The sequence below is a fragment of the Mustela nigripes genome, chromosome 1 (genome assembly GCF_022355385.1).
Source record: "Mustela nigripes isolate SB6536 chromosome 1, MUSNIG.SB6536, whole genome shotgun sequence".
Classification (NCBI taxonomy): Eukaryota; Metazoa; Chordata; class Mammalia; order Carnivora; family Mustelidae; genus Mustela; species Mustela nigripes.
Genome location: NC_081557.1, coordinates 107,345,103 through 107,367,546, shown reverse-complemented (window position 1 = coordinate 107,367,546; position 22,444 = coordinate 107,345,103). Strand labels below are relative to the sequence as shown.

Here is a 22,444-nt window from a genome sequence, read left to right as displayed (position 1 = left end):
AGCTAGTGAGTGGCTAAAGCCAAGCCTCAAACCCAGTTGGTAGGCGAGATGTCAGAAATTGGACCTTAGGGCCGAGTGTGCTTCTGGCTGGGGTGGAGAGGGGCGAGGGCTCTTGCAGAATTCAGGACCTCCTGTGGTGGGAGAGCCAACATTTCTACTTGTGGCAACCTGCACTGGGGTCATGTTCGTGTAGAAGGGCCTGCTCTGCATTTCCCAGCCTGGCACCAGCTTCTGTCTCAGACCTGTAAGCTCCTAGTGTTGGAGATGCCCCGGAGTGAGGAGCTGGTTCTCTGAGGTGGTAGGTTTTCTCTGTCAGCCTCTTTGTCTTGGGACAGAGGGTCAGTTAAATTTGCTAATGCTCCTGGAACCAGTAATACTTTCTCTAAATGAAGGCTTAGAAACATCATTGTTTATAATAACTCAGGATTCCTGAGGCCTCACTCAATTAAACTTGAAGAAATAATTACAATCTTAAGCAACTTTATTAAAAGAGAACATAAGGAACAGTGTCTTCTATTAGCATCTTTGGAATTTGCTTCTGGATCTCATTAGTTTGTATATTTACCATTTTCCCCCTGTTTTTGCAACCAGGGTGAGCAGACGGTATTGTCTCCTGATTTTTAATCCCTTCACGTGATTTCATGTTTGAATTTTCATATGTTGGCACAATCTACATCCTTGTCATTTTTAATAGCAATGCAGCTTTCTGTGGTGGATCCGTCTGAGCCATTCCCCTCTAGTGAAGCTGGGGAAAGGATCCAAGGCCAGGTCCATTTTCCTTCGTGAATTTTATTAGCATCTGTTTTCCAAAGCTCTCGCTAAGGTGCTCCTGAAAGCCTGGGCCTTTCATATGGGTTAGCCAGACCCTTTGTGGGTTTGGTTTTTGATCTCTGTCCTTTTCAGTGTATGCCTTTTTGGTTGCTTTTAACTTGGACAGAGAAGAGCATATGAAACCAGAGAGTAAAGCTAAACATTAGTTTAAAGCTAAACATTAGTCAAGAATATTTCTGTTGTAAGAGAGCCCCAACTAGCTTAAGAAAATTACAAAGGAATTTATTGGCTTCCAGTGAAGTATAGAAAGGGTGGGAGTATATGCCAGCACTCAGCTACACAGGGGCCTGTCTCCATCTCTCCTTGTCTTGTTTCTGCTTCTCTCTGCGGTTAGCTGAATGTTTATTCTTATTGTGACTGTGAGGCTAGAACTGTGGGCCCAATTTTTCTGGGCTCACATCAATGGTGTCTCATAACAGGAGAGAAAAGAATGTTCTTCCTTGCTGGCTCCATTAGGAAAACCTCAGGGAAGAACCCTGTTGAGCCTCGCTTGTGTTACCTCCTTATCCCTAAACCACTAGTCAGGGTGGCTGGGGACAGCCTGGGTCACGTGTCCACCTTTGGCCCAGGATGATAGAGTGCCATGGTTGACAGCTTTTACTAGAACTACCCGGCTGGAGGAAGAAGTCCCTTCCCTCAGTCCACCCCCTATCTGCTATTCTGGGCAGATAGATAAATATTCACTGCACACTCGAAGAATAAACAGAAGGGAAGGAAGCCACGTTGGGACTTGAGTTCATGAAATCAGTGGTGGCAGTGTCCTGGGAAGGACGGAGGATCAGGTTGTCCATGGTGAGCCCCGGAGGTGTCAGAAAGCAGCCACGTGAGTGAAATCCATTTTCCCCTTTCTCAGTGTCGCATAACATTGAACCCACTTAGGCAAGCCCTGCACTGCTGGAGGGGACCTCAGAAAGCCATTCCAGAGCACTTGGGTCTATTAAAGTCATTTTCTCTGCATTCCCATAAATTGTCTATGAGGCCTATCATGAGTAATTTGCACTTCTTGGGAGCCCCTTTTCCCCTCCATGAAATATTCAAGTGTCCTATTCGTTAGCATGAGGCAGGGCTGGTGGCTGCCTCTGGAATCATCATCCGCAGTGGTGGCTTGTGACAGCAGAGCCGGAGGGAAGACTGTGTCCTTGTTAGCAGGTGCCTGGTCTTGGTGTGCGGGCTGGCGGGCATATAGCTGTGTGGCCTGTGTGTCAGAGCTGCCGTGGCCTTGCTGGGGAATACGTGTACTCTGCGGGAATGTTTCGAAAATTAATTGAGGGAACAGTGTCTGGCACGTAATAGGTTCTCAATAAATATTAGCTTCCTTTTCTCCTTCTCCACTTCTATAGAAGACCAAGAGAAACCCACTGGTTTCCATGGCAACAGCATAACAGGTATAATCTGATAAATGGGAATTTTGGGCAGCTGATAAGCACTTCAGACCAAAAAGCCATGTACTGGCCAGCATTGGAATGCTTTGGAATTCTGTGGAGTGATTCACCTTTTATTGTGTTAGGGTAGATAGGTTTGAGAAACCATATATGTTTGGGAAGGTATTTATACTTTGGATCAAGGGCACTACAGGTGTCTGTACTTTTTCTTGGCTAAGAGCAAAGTACAGAGAAGAGTATATCCAAGTGTAAGTGTATGTCTGTGTAGGGATTGATGTGTGTGTGTGTATGTGTGTGTGTCTGTGTGTGTGTACACAAGCATTCTTTGCCTTGTCACCAAGAGCCTTCTCAGGTCGTGGTCTGAAGCGTTACTTTCTTCCTTGACTAGGTTATAAAGTGGGGATATTTATTTTTTTATTTACTTGCTTACTTATTTTTTTTAAAGATTTTTTAAAGAATTTTTTTTTTTTTTTTTTAAATTTGAGAGAATGAGAGTGAGTAGGAGAATAGGGAGAGGGGCAGAGATTAGAGGCAGACTCCCCATTGAGCAGGGATTCCTATGTGGGGCTCCATCCCAGGACTCTGGGATCATGACCTGAGCGGAAGGCAGACGCTTCACCAACAGAGCCACGTAGGCGCTCTGAAGGTGGGGATATTTACAGCTGAGACAGGGAGTGAGATCTGAAGGGGCCCCAGAAGTCCCGCTCTGCAGCCTGTGCCGATGGCCAGCCACACCCCCAAATGTCAGCTTGCCCTAGATTCATCGGCAGGACTGGTGAAAGCACGGGTGGCTGTATGTCTGGGCTGTGCCTGGAGAATCTGCATTTCTACCAAGTTCCCAGTGGTTGCTGATGCTGTTGTTTGGTAGACCACACTCTGAGAACCAGTCCCTTGCAGGGAGTCGACCCCACTGCTCCGGTCTGGGTGATTACCACTTGCGTGGGTTAATCTTTGCGTATCCGGCCTTGCCTCTTTTTCCCTTTGTGGGAACACATCTGCCTGTCAAATAGGGTTGCCAGAGCTAACAAATAAAAATTCAGGCCTTGCATTCCAGATGAACGAAGAAAAACTGCTTAGTGTTACTATTAGTTGTGTTCGGCTTAACATTAGTATGTCCCAGATACTGCCTGCGAAAGACTTACACTAAAACATTCATTGTTTACCTGAACTTCAAATTAAACGGACATCCTGTATTTAATCTGGCAACTGTTTCATCAGGCTGCGGGTCAAGTGTCTCTCCATGCTTCTCCTGCCGCTTGCCGGTGATTGAATATGCTATAGCTGCTGCTGTGACTGGCCCACGGAGGGTCTGTGTTTTTCGGACAGAGCCACCTGCTGCCCCCCAGCTCATTTGGCCGTCTTCACTTGGTCTTGCTGGGAGGGACTTGGCTGGTGTTCATATTGGTTCTCTTGCTGGCTCTCTGGGCTTTTCTTTGTCTCTTTCTCTCGCGCTTCCTTTTATGTCATCCTTCTTATGGGGATTCTTAAAGGTAGAAGTTTGCTGGGTGTTGGGGGTGGGCCAAGGACAAAGTCTGTTGCTAGCCAAGAGAGCAGAGTCCAGAGAGCTCACCTCATGGTGTCTGCAGGGAAATGCAGCGGCAGGCCCGAGGATGGGGCAGGGAGCCCCAACTGGCTGGCGGTGTGTTAGGAAGAGGATAACATTTGCCTTGGAGAACACACCTCCCGGGGCTGGTTCGCATGGGGCTCGGAACCTGCGTGTTGCTGGCTTGAAGGAAATTGACACGCCTTGGTCTCTGATGCTGACAGAGGGAGCCGCTGCCATGGACTTCAGCCTGCCTTGAGGGGCAGACAGAGTTGGAGCAATCAGAGGCCTTCTGGAGACTTGGACACGCCATCCTCCTAATGGGCCCCATTTGGCCCTCTCTCTTGCCAAGGCCACTTTGACGCTGGGAACGGAGAAATGGGGGAACAGAAGGCCTAGCCACGGCCCTTCCCTTTACCTGCCCCTCTGCTGGCTGTGGGGTCTGGGCCTTTCTCCTCTCCTCCATGAGCTCTGCATGGAGCCCGTAAGCCTGCTTACAGGAAGTTGGCCATGGCCTTCAAGGGGTCTGGTGAAGGAGTTTTGTGCATGTTGTCTGGCTTCGGGGGCCTGTGTTCCTCTTCCTGTGTCCTCAGAGTGATGTGGAATGTAGCAGTGGATAGGGAGGCCGTCATGCACCTGGGGTCAGCAGGGTGACTCTGGAGCCTCATGGTGAGGGACGGGGGAGGGGCCATCTCTCCCGGGTTGCCTTTTATGGGAGGCAGACCCACCTCAGCAGGCTGAACAGATATTTCTTCTTCTCCCAGACACAGGAAACGCTGTTCCTTGTTTTCACTTGCGGGTGCTTGACAGGCACAGTGCTGGGGACAAGATGTCTGGATAGAGAAGGAAGATAATGTGATGCCTCCTCTAAGTGCCCCAGCTGTCCAGTGTAGCCCTGTGAGGGAGATAGGCAGGCACAGCTCACCCAGTTAGATAACTGAGGACACTGTGCTCAGAGACATGACAGGGCTGCCCAAGGTCACACAGCCATGAGTGAGAGAGAACGGCCACGGGCAGATGCTCTCTCCTTTCCTGGCAGCTGGATCTGTCTTTTCCCCACCCACTTGGGGCTCCTTTACCTTCCAGTCTCTGGCTTCTCTTTCTTTCATCTCTTCTCTTCGTAGACAAGTCACATTCTCTTTTCTCATGTTTGGTGCCTTCTCCAGCTTCTGGGGCCTCGTGACATTCTGAGAGGCTTTGTGGATGGTGGGGTCAGGCAACGTCCTCGAGCCTCCCGGTGCCCGTGAGTGGGAAACTCACCTTGCAGAAGGGAAGGAGGCCATGTGTGCCCATGTGGAGTGGAGCTGCCTGGGAGACTCCCCTTAGGTCTCCTGGGGTGGACAGTACACCTCTCATCAAGTCCTGGGTCCTGGCCTGGTGGCCATTCTGTCCTGACTGCAGGGGCTGGGTTTTCCTTTCTGATGTTGCACTGACCCACAGACCCTTCCCATCCGTAGTCTGTCAGCCAAATGGCAGGGGCTCAGTGTGTGTTTAGAGGAAGGATGAAGAAATCGGTGAAGTCTGCCACTCTGGGGATGTATGTTCCCAGAAAGGGCTTCCTGGGGAAGGGCTGCTGGGGGGCTTTGGGGAGGCACTGAGACGGAGTCAGGCTTAGCATGAACAAGTGGCATAGCAATGCACTCCTGTATTTGGGCTAAGAGTTGACCTGCATTCCTCTTTGGTAGGGAAGAGATGGAAACTAGGGCTTTGCTTGTTATCTGGCTTTCTTGCTCACACCATGCAGGGGCTTCATCCTGGCTTTATTTTTTTGCCTGCCCCCCTGGCAGAGCTCCTTACCATTGGGCCTGACTATGTGCTCTTGGCTCCTTCTGGAGGGAGGCACTTGGCCAAAGTGAGCAGTGATGTCCCTAGAGGGGCTTTAGGAGTTTCTCAGGGCCACTGTCACAAAGTCCCACAGGCGGGGAGGGTTAAAAGAGAAATTTAATCTCTCACAGTTCTGGGGGCCAGTAGTCTCAAATTGAGGAGCTGGCAGGGCCCTGCTCCCTCGAAAGGCTCAAGGACAGACTCTGCTCTGGCCGGTCTCTTCACTGCTGGTGTTGCCTGTGGTCCTTGCCTTCCGGGGCCTGCAGGTGCGTCCCTCCAGTCTCTACCTCCGTCCTCACATGCGTTCTCACTATGTCTGTGTCCCTTCCGCCTTCTTATAAAGACCGCTGTCGTTGGCTTGAGGCCCACTCTTAACCACTGTGCCCTCACCTCAGTCACGCCTGCAGGGAGCTCACTCCGAAGTAAGGTCCCATCACGGGTGCTGGGAGTCAGGACGCGCCTCAGCCCACAACATGTACCTCCAAATCCCCTCCACCCAGTAAAGTCCCTGCCCCCATCCCCAGGTCTCTGGGAGACTGGGGTGTGGGCAGAGGCCATCCCGCTCACACGGTCAGAGCACCTTTGCACACCTGCAGGGCACACAGTAGGACACGCTGCTCCTGCTGCTCCAGATCAAGTCTTACTCTGCAGAACCTGAAGCCTTGGTTAGAGACGCTGCTTCTCCCTACTTGGGGGCTGGGTGTTGAGGAATAGAGAGTGTGTTCCTGGGTGGGAGCAAGAGGGAGGACACCTGCAGATTTCCCTTTCTCCGGGACGCAAAAGGTTGTCTGTGCAAGGACCCGTCAAGGGCTTCTGTGCAGGAGCTGTGATCTCAGGTAATAGCTTCTCTGAGCCTCAGCTTCCAACTCCATAACGTGGGGCAGTAACCACAGTCGTGCGTCCCGTCTTGGAGTTCAGTCTCAGTGCGGGTGAGGATTGAATGATAAACGGATGAGTGCGAAGTATCCTTCTGTCAGTCATTTTTTTATGGTGGGAAATTACACATTACATAAAGCGGACTGTTTTATCCATTTTTGAGTGTGCAGCTTCCTGGCATTAAGGATATTACAACGTTGTGCAAACAGCAGCAGCGTCCCTCTGCCTCCGGAGCTTTCTCACCTGCCCAGACAGTGAAAACATGTTTTATGAAGAGCACTTTCTATTCACTGGATAACTAAGGAGCCTGAGTGCCAGAGAAGGAAGGGTTTGCCTGAGTCCCCGTGAGTTAGGGGCATAGCTGAAGCGAGAACCTGGGGCCCTGGCCAGTGAGTATGTTGCTCGTCTTCCGTGTCCTACACCTCTGTGGGCTGCAGGATCTGGGGATGTCTGAGCATCCCCGGGTTGAATTCCTCTGGGGAGCTTTCTCTCCCCCAAACTGCACCCCCCCGGGACAAACTGGAATGTGTCCCGTGATGAGACACATCTAGCTGTCTGCTCTGAGGGAGTTCCTCTCAACCTCTTGTCTCTGTCTACCCACTCCTTTCTCAAGTGCGACAGCTCCAGTGGAGGACCAGGGTGGCCAAATTTAGGGCACCCTTTGGGATGGCTTCATGAGGTATTGCCTGGAGAGAGTGGGGGCAGGGCGTCAAGGGCTGTGTTCTGTCCCTTCCTGTAGCTACCATAGCCTTCTCATGGAGCACGTATTTGTTGAGGTCCTACTGTGTACCCATTGGGAAAATACGAGTGAACAAGACCTTATTCCTTCCTGTTTAGAGCTGCTACAAGGCACAAATGGTACGATACAGGAGGAACCCATGGCAAAGGGCACTCACCTATAGGAAGTGATGACAGGAGGTGGGATGGCCACCCCTAGCCTAGGCTGATGGGAGCCAGGGTGCTGGGGCAGGTTAGACTTGGGTGTTCTGGGTTCTGTGGGACCTTGCACATCAGGTGCTAGAGACACACTTGGGCCAGAGAGCATCTGCTTTCAGGTGGATCAGGGTCGAGGAGGGAGGTGCCCAGGTAGTTATGAAGTAGTATTACAGGTGCCAACAGAGGGGAAGGGTGACAGTGGTTTATGCCACCGGGGGAAGGAAGGGCTGATTCTGCCCTCGTGGGACAGAGAAGCAGGAGGAGAGCCAGCAGGGGAGGCTTTGCTCTGACCCAATTCAGAAGAGGCCAGTCAAGAAAGCCCATGGGTGTCTCAACCCTAGGGGAACTCTTCTTTTCACCTGCCTGGGGGCTGGCTCCTGTGACCCTCGGACAGATCCTGTGAGGGAGCAAGGCAGGGATGACTGTGTGCGTTTTGCAGGCAGGAGGAGCCTGCTCCATGAGAAGGCTAGAACAAAGTCACCTGGGAGTGTGGCCAAGCAGAGAGCGAGCCCACTTTCCTGCCTTGGTCCCGGACATTCTTGGTAATCCCACTCCGGGTTCTGACTGTGTTCCTCTGACTGAAAGATCCATTAGGAGCCTGCCATGCCTCAGCTGTGTCCCTGGCTCTCCAGGACGTCCTGCCCTCAAGGAGCTCCCAGCCCGAAGCCCCCAGCGGTTTGTGTTCCCCTCCATGTTCGTCCTCTCCATCTTCCTAGCTTCCTCCTGCCCTGGGGACCTGCAGGGAGGAGCTGCTTTGCCGCAGAAAAGGTGGGAAGGCAGCCAGACTAAACCATTCTCTCTGTTGGGTCTTCTCCTGACACCAGGTCCCGGCTGGCAGACTTCCACGCCAATTGTCGTGCTTCCTACCAGACGCTTACCAGCTGCCCTGCCGACAATTACCAGGCGTGTCTGGGCTCCTACGCTGGCATGATTGGTAAGCCGTCTCCGTGCACCTGGGCTCGTTGGGGCTCCTGGCTGCCTGTCCCCCATGGACAGGGGGCCCGGCTCAGGGCCAGAGGGTGGACAGCCTGAGCTTGCGCTTCTCTGCTGTGGGAAACCAGGCCAGCCCTTTAGTGTGGGGCAGGGAGGTCCTCGGGGTCTTATAAGGCATTTGAAATGAGGAAGTAACATATATTGCATGGCTCAGACATTCCAGGTACTGCACTGAGCGGTATACGCAGATTGTCTTACTTTTATTCTCACAACAGGGCTTACTAGGGAGGGGTTAGTGTCCCCATTCTACATATGGGGAAACTGAGGCTTAAAGTAACTTGAGAAGGTTCACCTGGCTAATAAATGTGGTCCCTCGGATCTAAACCCAGGATGCGAGCCTTAGTCTCCCTGGTTCTAGAATGCTCGCTCTGCTTGCTGGAGAAGGCAGCTCTCTGTTGTGTCTGGGGCCTGGGTCCCAAAGAGAAGGCTCACTGTTCCTCTCTCCTTTGCCTTCCCTTTCTCCCTGCCCAGGGTTTGATATGACACCCAACTACGTGGACTCCAGCCCCACAGGCATCGTGGTGTCCCCCTGGTGCAGTTGTCGTGGGAGTGGGAACATGGAGGAGGAGTGTGAGAAGTTCCTCAGGGACTTCACTGAGAACCCGTGCCTCCGTAAGTCCTCCCAGTCCTTCCCTGTGGCCCTGACGTCCCAGAGGGGCCCCGTGTATGGCTGCCTTAGCCATCCCCTTCTTTCTTCACTGGGGTGCTCAGTGCTGGGGCTTCCCCAGCAACCTATAGAGACCTTGGGTTTTGTGCTCTTGGAGACTCGTCCTCCTGAATGGTCAGTAGGCCAGCCTCAGTTTAGGAGTGGAGGCCTTGAACCTGTGTCAAGTCAAGGTCAAAAGTTTCTGGTCTGTTTTCTTGACAGCTTCAACCGGGTTTCTTTTCAGCATCTGTCACTTGTCCCTTTAAGGATCCACTCCCCTTTAGAATTGGTGACTTTTCTTTTCAAGTCATCAGACTGCTATTCAAAAGGCTAGAGAGGGAGGTTAGCCACAAGTCCTGCCTGCTTGGATTTGCTTAGCCTGACAGCCTTGCCTTCTGTGCACGTGAAAATCCCCTCCCTCCTTTCCTCTGTCCTTCCTTCCTTCCATCTGTCCATCCTTCCTTTCTTTATAGCACTGGGGATTCAAAGAGATGAGTCACAGTGCCTGTCATTGAGAAGCTCGCAGTCTCATGGAGGCACACCATCAGGGGGTCACTGCGATCACAGGACGGGGTGAATGACGCTAGGGTGGAGGTTTGCGCCGGGCTCTTCAGGAGCTCTCCAGACCCTGGAAGCTTCTCAGAGTCTGGCCCATTGAGGGACAGTGGGCATCTGTCTGCTTATGAGGCAGGGGCATGCTGGTCCACCTTAGGCAGAAGTGGTTATAGGACCTGCAGACCCCTTAGTCTTGCTAGAGAGCGTGAGGATGCCTGGAGTTGCCTGGGTAGGGAGGGGGAGTCCTTCTCAGGAAGGGCCTTGCAGTCCTGACGATGTTAGGGTTTGGTGGTCCTGCCGGTGGCAGAGGTGGTGGTGCAGGCCACTGAAGGGGTGTCAGAAGGTAGCATTGTTCCAGACTCACATTGCAGAAGTCCCTGTGTGGTGGGGATGTTGATCTGACAGGGGGCCCATTGCAAGTGTGCTCAGAGGGCGGAGATGCTGCTCACAGAGGACGGCATGATTGAACTGGAACAGTGGTGGGGAGGAGGGGGAGAGGGAGTGGATGGATATTTAGGAGGTGGGCTTCCCTAGTGCAAGGGGGCAGTTAGGGAGGCATAGTGGGGGACCTGGGTGGGAGAGTTGACCCCTCAAAGGGGCCAGAAAGTCGTGATGCAACAGGAGGGAGTGATGACTAGTTGGGCTGTGGACGTGATGACCTTGAGGTGTGTGTAGAATTTGGAGGTGGAGGTGTCTGTAGGCACTTCGTTTGAGGGTCAAGTCTTGGGGACAGGTTTGTCCGAGAGGGCCCACCAGTCCTCAGTACACTGGTGATAATGGTGTGAGAGTGGGGGAGGCCACCCCAGGAGGAGGACTGAGTCTGGGGTTCCTGGAATGCCAGCAGTGGGACTCAGAGCCATCTGAGGTAGTAAAGGAGCCAGGAGAACCTGTACTGGGGAGGGACTTCTGGGGGAGGGGGGATTGGTGTAGGGGAGTGGTGCCCCAGACAAGCTGGCACTCGCCGCCCCTGGCCCGGCCTGCTGCCTCCATCTAGGCTCCCCACATCCATTTACCCTGTTCCCTTCCTCTTCTACATTTCCTTCTCTTGTGGTTTCTTGTCTTTTCCTCTTGCTGTTTTCTTCTCTACATGGGACATGTCAGTAGTGTCTGAATACGAGCTCTGGACAAGGTAAGTTTGGACAAGCCACAGCCTGTGCCTGGCTCTGGGTTGCTCTAGAGAAGGCAGCATTGGGATATGAGCAGCAGCCCCCATTCCTTTGCGCCTACCTGCTCTCTCCCCCAACAGGGAATGCCATCCAGGCCTTTGGCAATGGCACAGATGTGAACCTGTCCCCCAAGAACCCCCCATTCCAGGCCACACAGGCCCCTCGGGTGGAGAAAGCGCCTTCTTTGCCAGATGACCTCAGTGACAGCACCAGCCTGGGGACCAGCGTCATCACCACCTGCACATCTGTCCAGGTGAGGGGGTACAGCTCTGTAGCCGGGGGCAGGCTGAGGGCCTAGAGAAGCACCACAACACCAGAGGCGGGGTTGAGACGTTAGTGAACCGGGGACCGGGGCCCGGGCGCATGAGTTCCTTCCTCTGGATTGGGACCCAAGAGGCAGGGTGGAACTGTTGGGGCTAGTTTTTTATGCATAAGTTCCCCGGGCATTCACTTTACAAGTGCGAAGCACCTGTCCTATCAGAGGATTGTGCTAGATGCCCTGGGGCTCAGAGAGATGTAAGGGTTACCGTTCCAAGCCATCTGCTGCTGACCAGGTATTGTGCTAGCGCATTCTCTACCTCTTTCGTTGTCTTTTCGCACAGCGAGGTGTTGGGCTTCTTGTTTTACACACGGGAAATGGCCCAGAAGGGTTAGGTAGCACACCCAAGGTCACACAGCTGGTTAGTGGTAGAATAAGATTTCAGACTTACGTCAGACTCCAGAACCCTTGATGTTCGTTTGCTTGTCCATATGTCCGTCCATCGATCCACCTAGCATGTGTTATGTACACGTTGTGAACAGGACTAATGGGAGAGGCAAGGGAGGCATTGATGAATGAAAAGGACACAGTCCTGGCTTTTGTGGCCCTTATAGTCTCGTCAGGGGTCGAACAAATCAGTGAGCATTGGCATGGACTGTGGTCAGTGCCACAACAGGGGACACAGGTGGCACTGTGGGGGCATGTCATAGGTCTCCCCACTCAGCCGTTCTCCTGGCTGCTGTCTGCTCTCAGGCCTGCATGCCAGTGGCTGCAGTGGATTCTTTGCTTAGGAGGTTGGTTCCAGTCAGAATACACACACTCACACATATATCACTTATGCTTACACAACACACACACATACATACTCACGGACACTCACACAACACACCCACACACACACACACACACACACTCTCTCTCTCTCACACACACACACATTCTCAGACACTTAACTTGCATATACACGTTCTCTCCCACATACTGATACACACACATATGCTTTCTCTCTCTCTTTCTCTCTCTCTCTTTCACACACACACACACACACACACACACACACACATCCCACTAGGGCAGGGTGTACAAGAGGACCTTGTGCAGAATATCAGGGCAGAGGAAGGACATCAGTGAGCTTGAGGGTGGTGGGGTATAGTGGGGGAGTTGGGTCCCGAGTTGCCCTTCCTTACAAAGGAGCAGTCCTGCCTGGCGTGGCGGGTCTGGAGGACAGGTGTATAGACGTGGGACCGTAGCTGACAGTGTCATACTGTGAACTTGAAATGTGCTAAGAGAGCAAACCTCAGGTGTTCTCACCACAAAAAGGGAAAGAGAAGGCAAATGGTAAAGATGTGAAGTGATGGTTATGTTGATTGGCTTGTGGCAAATATTTCCCAATATGTGTATATGTATCTTTCCCAGTATGTGTATACGGTCATCGGGTTGTACACTTTAAATATATACAGTTTTTGTTGGTCAGTCATAACCTCAGTAAAGCTGGAAACCCCCCAGCGCCAGGATGAGGACTTGATCAGGATGTGGCCCTGTGGGAGGCGTTCCGGTGCCCTGGGACCTGTTGAACCGTGGGAGCAGATGAGGGTGCCTGTCCTCATTGGGAAGCCCAACCCGCTTCCCTCCTGGTGGGTTCCTCTGTGCTGTAACAGCTGACCTTCAAATACCTACGTGTGGGACTCAGCCTGGGCCCTTCCGTGCCCTGCGGCCGTCCATGAGGTCACCCCTCTGGATCTGGGCTAAGGGGTTCATGTCACCCTTGGGCAGCTCCTAATTACACTAGCCATGCTCGAGTGGCTGCTGGTGGGGGCTCGGGGGCCTGCCCCAGAAGTCCTAGCTCAATTTCATGCTAGAATGGAGGCGAGCAGATCCCTGGTCAGGGCTGGGCCCCCTGTCACATGACCAGACACCACCCTTGCCCATGACACCCATGTCCGTCGGGGCACTGTCAGCCTTCCTGAGCCCCACGGGGCCAGCTTGCACAGGGAGATGCTGACTCAGCAGATGGCTGCTGACCTTTCCCAGGATGTTTGCTGTGACTCACCGTAGGTATGGAGGAGCTCAAGGCCTGTTAAGGTGTTAAGGATGTTGGGGGTGGGGGGGCTGGGCAGGGGAAGCTGACTGGTGGGGGGGCTCCCCAGCCCTGGTCCCTGTAACCGCCCACTCACAGTCCAGTAACTAAGTCACTGTGGGCAAGACAGCAGAGAATGGGGGTTCCAGGAGGAAAGGAAGAGATGCAGACCCTCGGGGTGGGGTGGGGGATACTAACCATCCCGCTTGGTTCCTTCTCATGGAGCCTGAAGGAGGAGGGCCCTGTTTCTGCTTTTACCAGTCTTCAGTGAGCACCTACTGCTGTGGGCCAGATGCTGGGAGGGCAGAGTGAATAACCCCCTCCCTGCCCTCCTTCCCGCCGGAGGCTGGTGTGGGTGGTTTTCCTGTCCCCCGCTCATGCCCTTTCCCTCAGCTCTCCTGGCTTGGAAGGACTCCATGGTGGCCTTTGTGGGGCCTTTGAGGATGACAGCCACCCATAGCTACAGAAGGGGGGTCCCTGTGTGAGGGCGGCAGAGGCAGAGGCCAGGGTGTGTGGCACACACCCTGTGGAGAGGGAGAGGCAAGGTCACTTTACCTGTTTCCGTCTTCCTTCCCATCAATAGGCGCAGGCCCTTGGGGAAGCCTTAGGGACCCCCTTCACTGACAGAGATGGCAGCCAGTTGGGGACCCACATAAGTGATTGGACGTTAGGACCAGAGGGCCTTTTGAGATCTCCTTCTCAAACCCCAAAGGATGGCAACTGGGGGAGGACAGTGACATGTCCAGAGCCCCCCACCTGCAGCTCCTGGACAGTGTCCCCTGGCTGTATTGTGTGGGCTCCGCCTCCAGATTGGCTACCCAGAGGGCTTTCCCATGGTGTGGAGTGGCGTCCACAGCTCTTGTCCATGTCAGGGTGCCACTGAGCAAAAACATGGGTGGCCACAGAAGAGCCAGGAACTAGGAGGCCCCCAACTTGGCCCTGTGTCTGCGTGTCCTGGATGCTATTTTGAGTCCTATTCTCATATGCTTCCCCTCCTGGCTGTGGCCCCATTCCAGGCAGCCCTGCCATCCTAGAACTCATGGATGTTCTATGAGCATGGCAGGATCCACAAAATGGTTCCTCCCTGTCCCTTCTGGCCTTGCCTCTATGTGTGCTTCCACACACCCCTGTACGAGTTCCCTCCTTGATCTGAAGCTGAGCCGGCCTGTCCCCTGGTGTCAGCCTGAGGACTGTGGTGAGCAAGATGCCGGCCCGTGCACTTGCCAGTCCCTTGCAGCGAAATGCCTACTTCGATTCACCTTTTGGGGTGTTCCCCTGACTCTGCTCCTGCCTTGCCTCCCTTGAGCCCCCCTTATGATGTGTTCTGCTCCCTCTCCCGGGTACGCATCCCTGAGGGACAGAGGCTGCCTCTCACCTTCTCCGTTGCCCTGCGTACCCCAGCGCTCAGTGCGTGGTGTTGAGCAGGTGCTCCAAAGAGGCTGAGGGAAAGAACCCAGCGTCCCCAGTTCATTGGGCTTAGTGGAACTTCCCGCTCTCCATTCTAGAACAGGCTCTGTGTGCTTTCCTGCTTGCAGGCCACTCTGTCTAGCTAACCTCCTTATGGCGGCTATCTGTGTGCCTGCCATGAGGGTAGGGAGGTAAAGCAGTCTTTTTGTGGAGGACTTGTGAAGAGTGTCCAGAAGGCTCTTCTGTCACATGATGGGGCCTGAACCAGGGTGGTGCTGTGCAGATGGAGGAGGCGGGGAGATTGGCCACCAGTTCTGGCTTTCTCTGCTCATGGTTTGTTTCTAGTGTCCTTGGTGTTCCCTGTGGTTTTCTCTGGGCCAGTTTGCAGGGACCCACGAGATCCCCTGGAGTCTCATCTTTTCTGGGGCTGCAGGGCCCTGACAACAAAGTCTCCTCTGATCTTTTTGGTTCTTCCAGCCAGTTTTTGCTCTTACCCTTGATAGTTCCCATCACATGTGGGGGCGTTAGAAATGTATTTGGAGGGGGTGACCCAAGCCCCCCTCTACACACTTACAAGGGCCTCAGCAGCCTGCAGATGCTTTTGTCTCCTCAGGCTGTCAGGATGGACCTCTCAGCCAGTGCCCAGCTCCCCGGGCATCAGAGTGGGAGGACTGAGAGGTCTGGCCGTGGTCTGAGAGCTCCGATGTGCAAATACAACTCATTTCCGAGCTTAAAGACTTGAATGCATTCCTGCTTTTCTTCCCTTGCTCTGACTCCCTTAGGGTCATTTATTTATTTGTCCGTCAGGACCTTTATTCACTTATTCACCATGGATCCTCACTGCGTGTTACTCTGATCCAGGCTCCGAGGCTGCCCAGCTCAGTGGGCCAGGGCCTTGGTTCCACACGTAGGATGGGTACAAGGCCTGCTCAGATAATTGGGGGAGGAGGCCATCGGCACATCAGGGAGGCTGATAATGGGATCGTGGGATCCGGAGGAGGGAGGACTGCTCTGGACTGGGAGTGGATGCAGAGGACTCACAGGCTGAGTTCACCCCGCTGCTAGGCCTGGAAGAGCAGGGAGGGCTGAGTGTGTTGGAGTGGAGTTGGGGTGGAGTGGATGAGGGCGTTCAGGCGGAGGGGCATGTGGGAGCAAGGGCACGTGGTCCGCATAGCGCAGGATGGGGCCAGTAGGGAATCTGGCCTGTTACCTGTTGGATAAATTAAGCTTTATTGGCACACAGCCACACCCCATTATTTACACATTATCCATGTGCTACGGGCAGAGCTGTCTAAAATACTCATGAGGGCGCCTGGGTGGCTCAGTGGGTTAAGCCGCTGCCTTTGGCTCGGGTCATGATCTCAGGGTCCTGGGATCAAGTCCCGCATCGGGCTGTCTGCTCAGCAGGGAGCCTGCTTCCTCCTCTCTCTCTCTGCCTACTTGTAATCTCTCTCTGTCAAATAAATAAATAAAATCTTTAAAAAAAAAATACTCATGAACTGGGCCCTTTGCAGAAAATGTTTGATTGCCCCCTGGTCTGGAAGAACCACGGGCCCTGGTTTGGGGGAGAATACCAGGTACTTAGATGGGAAGGATGGGTGGGAAGACAATCTGATGATCAAGCTGCAGTGGGGAGTGTGGAGGGGGCTCTGAGGGCCTTTGACTGGGGAGTGTGGTGGTGGGAGGATGAGCTCTGTGGTCTGAGACCTCCACCTGGGACCAAGGTAGACATTGGTTGGTAAGGGGGAGACACCTGTGGACCTGTCTGATTTTTGTCAGCATTGATAGTCATAGGCAAGATGGTAGGGCTAGATGGGGGGAGGGGGTGAGGAGAGGAGGGGAAGAGGCGTGAGTTACCAGGTGGGCCTATCAAAGGGGAGGTGGCCAAAGACACTGAGATCTGGGGCTGGGGCCAGGAACAGAAGCAGAAGACGCAGTGTTCCTATGGATGCAACACTGGACTTGGTCCCCGGCACCTAGGCCAGGCTGGCAGGGCCCTGGGACTGCCAGACCCAGCTTTGGAAGTGGGGACAGAGGTGGGCAGGGAGAAAGAGAAAGACAGTAATTTCTTTCAGCTGCCTGGGAAAAACCCCTCTGGGAGAAATTTCTAGAAGGATCAGCTTTGCCTTTGATGCCATTCTCCCTCTGTGTCGGAGCCCCTACCCCTGCTCTAGTCCCCCAGTGCCACCTGCTGCTCTCATCCTCTGAAGGCAACCCACGCTATAGCCAAGGGCACAAAGGCTCTGCCCCCTGTTGTCCTTGCAGCCCAGACCTGTGCCCTTTGGGACACAGTAGCCCCATAGCCCTTGAGCTGGCCTTGAGGAGTGAAAAGGCTCAGAGATGGAGCAGGGGCAGGGCAGGGGTTGAAGCAACTCACCTCTGTTCCCCTAAACTTATTCCATAGGAGTCCAGGAAAACTGGATGAGTGGGTGTCACAGGCAGCCTGGGTGGAGCCCAGCCTTTGAGGGCAGCCTATAGCTGGCAGATTCGGGGAGGGAGCAGCTTCTCCGCTCCCCTTTCCGGAGCTGGCCCTGAGGTGACTTGTGTGGATGTTTATTTCTTTCACTAGGGCGTGAGCAGTGCTGTGAGTCATTCATCTTTGGAACCCCTTGTGGGAGCCGTGGGGGAAAGTTAATGATGGGTGAGAGAGGCAGTGGATCTGAGCCACCGGTCATTTGGCCATTATGTAGAGGAACCTTCTCTCTGCACCTTGCCCACAGGCTGCTTTCAGAGGTCAGCTGGTGGGCAAACCCCCACATGGCTCTGTGTGGCCAGGGCTGGGTAAGGGTCTCGGGGTGGCTCCTGGGAAGATTGCTGCAGCCTTCAGCGTCTGCTCTGTGTCTGCTGGAAGTCAGGTGCTCCTGGCCAGCCCCTGTGTTTTGCTTCTCCGGCTGTCAGGTAGGGCAGGGGTAGCCCCGGGCTCCAGCTGGTCCTGGCTCTCACCTCCTGGCCCCATCCTGGGCCGGGCCTGCCTTCCTGAGGCCCTGCCTTAGGACGCAGAACCAAGCTTGGCTCAGCCTTATGCCTTGTGGCATTAAGGGGCCCTTATACCGGTGTGGTGTCTTGCTGGGCTGTGTGCTCTGTCTCGTGTAATTGTCACCGTGGGTCAGTGAGGTGCTTTGATCTCGCCCTATTTTATAGATGGCGAAATTGATGTCACAGGAGATGAAGTGACTTGCCTGGGTCACCGGATGAACACAACTTGAGTCTGGGGCTCTGGCCTCTCAGGCTCTTCCTTCCTCGGATCCGGGAGTGGTCCTGTGGGGATGAACACCAAGGATTAGGGCCCTTTGGCTTAACAGGGAAAGGCTGGATGGGTCTGTGAGGACAAAAGTCTGTGAGCCAGATCTCCGAGCACCTGAAGGAAGTACTTGAGGACAGCAGGCGAAAGCCCCGGATGTCACCCTCACGTTCAGTACACGTTCAGTTCAGTGTGTGGCCGGCGGGCCCGGAGCCTGCTGGACTGACTGGTCATTGATTCAGAAGGACTTAAGTCCATGCTGTGGATGATGGATGCCCAGTGAGTAATGGGGAGTAGGCCTAGAGGTCCTAGCCCTGGTCTTCATGGAAGCCAGTCCTCTCACACCAAAGTCCTTGTGGCTCCTGCCAGGGGCCCCCCTGGGGTTGGATTGCCTGGGGGCTGGCCCGGGGAGCTGTGCCCCTTTCTCCTGTTAATGCAGGTATGAGGAGAGGATGGAAACATTTCCTGGGCAGCTTCCTCTCCTCCTCTGTTACCTCCTTCTCCTCTGCTGCACCCCCCCTTCCTGTCCATTCACTGCCTCCATTATCCGTTATCCGTTATCCGTCTGGTGCTTCCACCTGCTCCTCCCTGTCCCCGCCCTCCCCCGCCCCCTTCCCTGCTGTCTGTGCTCCTTGGCTCCTTCGCGGCTGCTACTCTCTTCCTCTCTCCCTGACTTCTTTCCTCCTGCTCCTCCCCCACTCCATTTTCCTCAAATATTTAGGCCCAGCCCCCTCTCCTCTCTGCTTTTAAGAGGAGCCTGTGGAGTCCACTCATTCTGAGGGGAAGCCCAGCCATAGGCCCATGGCTGGCTGCAGGTTGTCATTCAGATCTCACCCCCTCTCCTTGGGCTGAGCCTGTGCTGTCCCCATGCTCCTTTGTTTGCCGGGTCACCTGGGGTGCTGCCCTCCAGAGCCAGTGGGGTCCGCACCTGTGCCAAGGACCCTGAGAGCTGGCGTCCCATTGCAGAAGCCTCAGAGGTCACGTAGTTCACTTGTTTTCTCAAACCTTATTTATTTTTTTTTTTGAAGCAGTATTTTTTAAGATCGGTTTTGCATGTAACTCCAACGCCTAACACCAAAACAGAGTTAGTTTGGTTGACGTGGGGGGTGAGGACGTGGATTCTGACTGACTGATTCTACGCAGGTTGCATAGTGAGGGACACTGGGGGAGGGGACGCACTGGAGAGGACTTGTGCTGGAGGGGACAGAGGCCTGCCAGACCACTGAACCAGTGACCGCAGGAAAGAACATGGGATGGTGGGGGGCGGGGGGGGGGGGCGGCTGGGCCATGTGGCACAAAATGCCACAGGTGCTGCTGCAAGTTGCTCAAGGCTGGCGCCCGAGGGCAGATTGCTGAAGAGGAGGCCAGTTGGATGGAAGACTATGGTGACAGCACAGCCCCTAGGCAGGATGGGCAGGCTCTGTCCCTCAGTGGCCTCCCACCGCCCTGGCTGGAGCTCCACTTGGTGGGGGTGGTAGAATCCAGTCCTTGGGTTCCGAAGAGCCCCACAAATGTAGGGGGCTTGGCCGGGCTAGATCTTGACAGCTGAAGTCACTGACACTGTAGTCTTGAATGAGATCTTCCTGGGTCAGGTCCCTGGTTCCTTTCCTTTCCTGCTCATCGTCACTGTGCTCACGTCTCCACTGTTGGTAGAGACTTTGATTTTGGCTGGCCTCTGTGTGACAGCTGGGGTCCTGTTTAGCTGACCAGATGCCCTGGGTGGTAGATTGCCTGTGATGTTTTAAGGGATTATTGATACTTCTGGCCAAGAGCAGCAATTTAGGAATAATTTCTTGGGCTTCCCAGTGCTTTTGGTGGCCAGAGATTCTCGGCAAGGGCCTTGGGAACCAAGCCGTTCGAAGCCAGGGTAGAAACACCATGTCCCCCAGCTGGTTCCCATGGATCATTATGATGACGGTAACAAAGGACGGTTACTCCTGCACACTCTCTGGTCCTGCATCCAAGCGGTTATGCCAGGAGCAGAGAATCCTGGAATCATCAGCAAGCCAGCCTTCCTTTCTCATTCCTTGCCTTGGATGCTGAGCTCCCCCAGGCCACACATCTGTTTAGAGTGGCATGGCCAACACCTGGCCCTGTGGCCCATGTCTTCCTCACCTGCACCAGTGGCAGACATCATTAATCAATTACAGTTCTGTTTCCCACAAGGGTTCATGATCTTCTTGGAGCTGGCACTTGGATCCCTGTTCTGCTTTATGACATTCATTCATTGATTCATCCTTTCATGCATCTAGGAGAGCATTCACTGAGCTGGGGTGATGAGCCAGGCACTGTCCAATGCAAGGAAAAGAAGCCGTGGTCCCTGCCTCATCAAAGAGCTCTGAGTATAGTTGACAGACATGCAAATGGTTTATTAATACATAATGCCTTAAGTTGGGGAGCAGAGTTAGGAATCTCTTCTCCAAGAGCCCAGGGGAGACAGGACCTAAGTGTTGATGGTGTGAAAAAAGGCATAAGGGTCTTTTTGCTGCTTGGGATTCAGCTGGCATCTCCTCACACACCCTGAGCTTAATGATGCCAATGGTGGAAGGCAAAGCCATATGTTATTTGGTCTCGTTCAAGTGCTGGGGCAAAGCTTAGCCAGAGAGCCAGCTCTGGTGGTCTGTCCTTACTAGCGCCTTCTCTTCCACAGGAACAGGGGCTGAAGGCCAATAACTCCAAAGAGTTAAGCATGTGCTTCACAGAGGTGAGTGAGGGGCAGAGTGGGGGATGGGCGTGGGGGCCAGAAGCAGGTGGGATGTTTCCCAGGTGAGTCTCAGACTCACTTGCATTGGCCGGGCTAGTTGAGCTCTTGGTCTAGGCTGGGGTGGGCACTCACTGCTGGGGGTGCAGGCAGGGCTGCAGCCGGGCCCTTGGCCATCTCCTTGGGTGAGACACAAGCAGCTGCTCTGAGCAGAGGCCCTCTCAAGCCCTCCTGGCTCTTTAGGACAATTGTCTGCATCTGCTCTTTGCTGGTTTTAGTGATATTGAAGAGCTAGAGAGGTAAGGAAGCTTCAGCTTCTAGAGGAGGGGAAAGCTCAGACAGAGATGGGCAGGGAAGCTTCATGGAGAAGAGGGATTCAAAGAAATTTAGGATCAGGAAGAACAGAGCTTCCCCACCTATCCCTTCCCCTTTGCACTCTCCACTCCCCTCTCCCCTGCCATCCTACTCCCCTCTCCTCCCCTCTTTCCTCTCTCCTCCATTCCCTCTCCTCTCCTCTCCTCTCCAGGGTGCTTGTGGACCTTGGGAACTTCTTGAGATCTTAGTACTATACCCCCTCCTCTCTGGTTCATAGACCTCTGCTTCACTTGGCAGCATCATCCCATTTTCCTGGGGACTGCTGGCACTGCTGCCCTGGCTCCCAGAGCCCAGGGTTCAGGTCAGCTCCGTGGAAGCCCGGCTCCGTCTCCAGGGGAGCACAAAGCAGGGCCTCTGGGTGGACCCGGGAGAGCAGGGGATAGAGGACTCTACTTCTTGAGTTCTTTTCTTTGCCTGACCCCAGACCTGCTGACTCATTTGCTTTTCTGTCCTCTGTTGTGTCTTTGCTTCTGTCCCCCCACCCCTCCCATGTACCTGACTGTAGCTCACGACCAATATCATCCCAGGGAGTAACAAGGTGATCAAACCTAACTCAGGCCCCTGCAGAGCCACACCGTCGGCTGCCTTGACCGCTGTCTCCTTCCTGATGCTGAAGCTGGCCTTGTAGGCTCTGGGAATCAAGTCGGGAGATTTCTGGAAACTACACAGATGAGAACACCCACCAGGCAAAATGGAAACACACACAGACACACATACACACCTTGCAAAAAAATGTTTTCCCCCACCTTGTCTCTGAACCTGTCTCCTCCCAGGTTTCTTCTCTGGAGAAGTTTTTCTAAACCAAACAGACAAGCAGGTGGGCAGCCTGAGAGCTGGCCCAGAGGTCCCTTGGCAGGGGAAACCCAGCGCTGAGGAAGGGCGTGGGGGTCTAGAAAAGCCCTTCACTTTCTCCTGGTGTTTTCCTCTCTGGATCCTGCTGATGTAAGAGACCAAGACGACACCCCTGCAGCCCAAGGGACTCGTGGCTGTGCTGATACTAACTGGGAGCAGGGTGGCGGCCCTTCTCCAGCTACCCACTCCGGGGACCTGCGGGGGGCCTGGCAGAGGGTGTTGGGGGGTGGGGCAGTGAAGCTGGCCACTGGGGGTCCCACCGGGTCCCTTGGTACCCCCACCGGGCTTCGAGGATGGGGTACCAAGGGCTTCTTTGTCTGCGGGGTGAGTGGATCTGCATCTGACCTGGGAACCCCCAGCAAGGCCTGGGGAGGGCGTGGCACTGGGCTCCCCGAAGTGACCTGGAGGGGGGCGGCCAGGGCCAAGCTCCGGGGAGCTTGGGAACTCAGCCCTCCTGGGACATCTCCTGGGGCAGAGGGAGCAAAGCTTGGGCACTAGCTCAAAGCTGCTGCTTCCTCCTCGGTGGCAGGAATTTGAAATCAAAGAGAAATGATCCTTTGTTGGCTCTTTTGGTTTCTTGTGGGTCCATTTGGTGGGTTTCTCCCTCCTCCCCCACCCTAGGGAGCGGGGGCCCTGAGAGGGGCAGAGAAGAGCCCGGTGGGACGCCTGTCCGCCCCATGCTCTGGTGGCTGCAGCTCTCTCCTCCTCTCGGCTCCCTCTCTCTCTTTTCCACGTTCTCTCCTCATTTCCCAGACGAACGCCAACTCTGTGTACATAACA

At 54.3% G+C, this 22,444-nt stretch overlaps 1 protein-coding gene across 1 annotated transcript in view; it reads left to right on the top strand.

Moving 5' to 3' along the window:
- GFRA2 (GDNF family receptor alpha 2) overlaps positions 1-21,442 on the top strand; it is an 84,307-nt gene extending 62,865 nt beyond the window's left edge. Inside the window, exons 5-9 of the mRNA XM_059371286.1 lie at positions 8,217-8,326; positions 8,857-8,997; positions 10,833-11,005; positions 20,387-20,440; positions 21,318-21,442. Of these exons, the coding sequence (XP_059227269.1) occupies positions 8,217-8,326; positions 8,857-8,997; positions 10,833-11,005; positions 20,387-20,440; positions 21,318-21,440 (601 nt within the window). The 3' untranslated portion in view covers positions 21,441-21,442. The remainder of the gene's footprint in view (positions 1-8,216; positions 8,327-8,856; positions 8,998-10,832; positions 11,006-20,386; positions 20,441-21,317) is intronic.
- Positions 21,443-22,444: the final 1,002 nt, after the last annotated feature.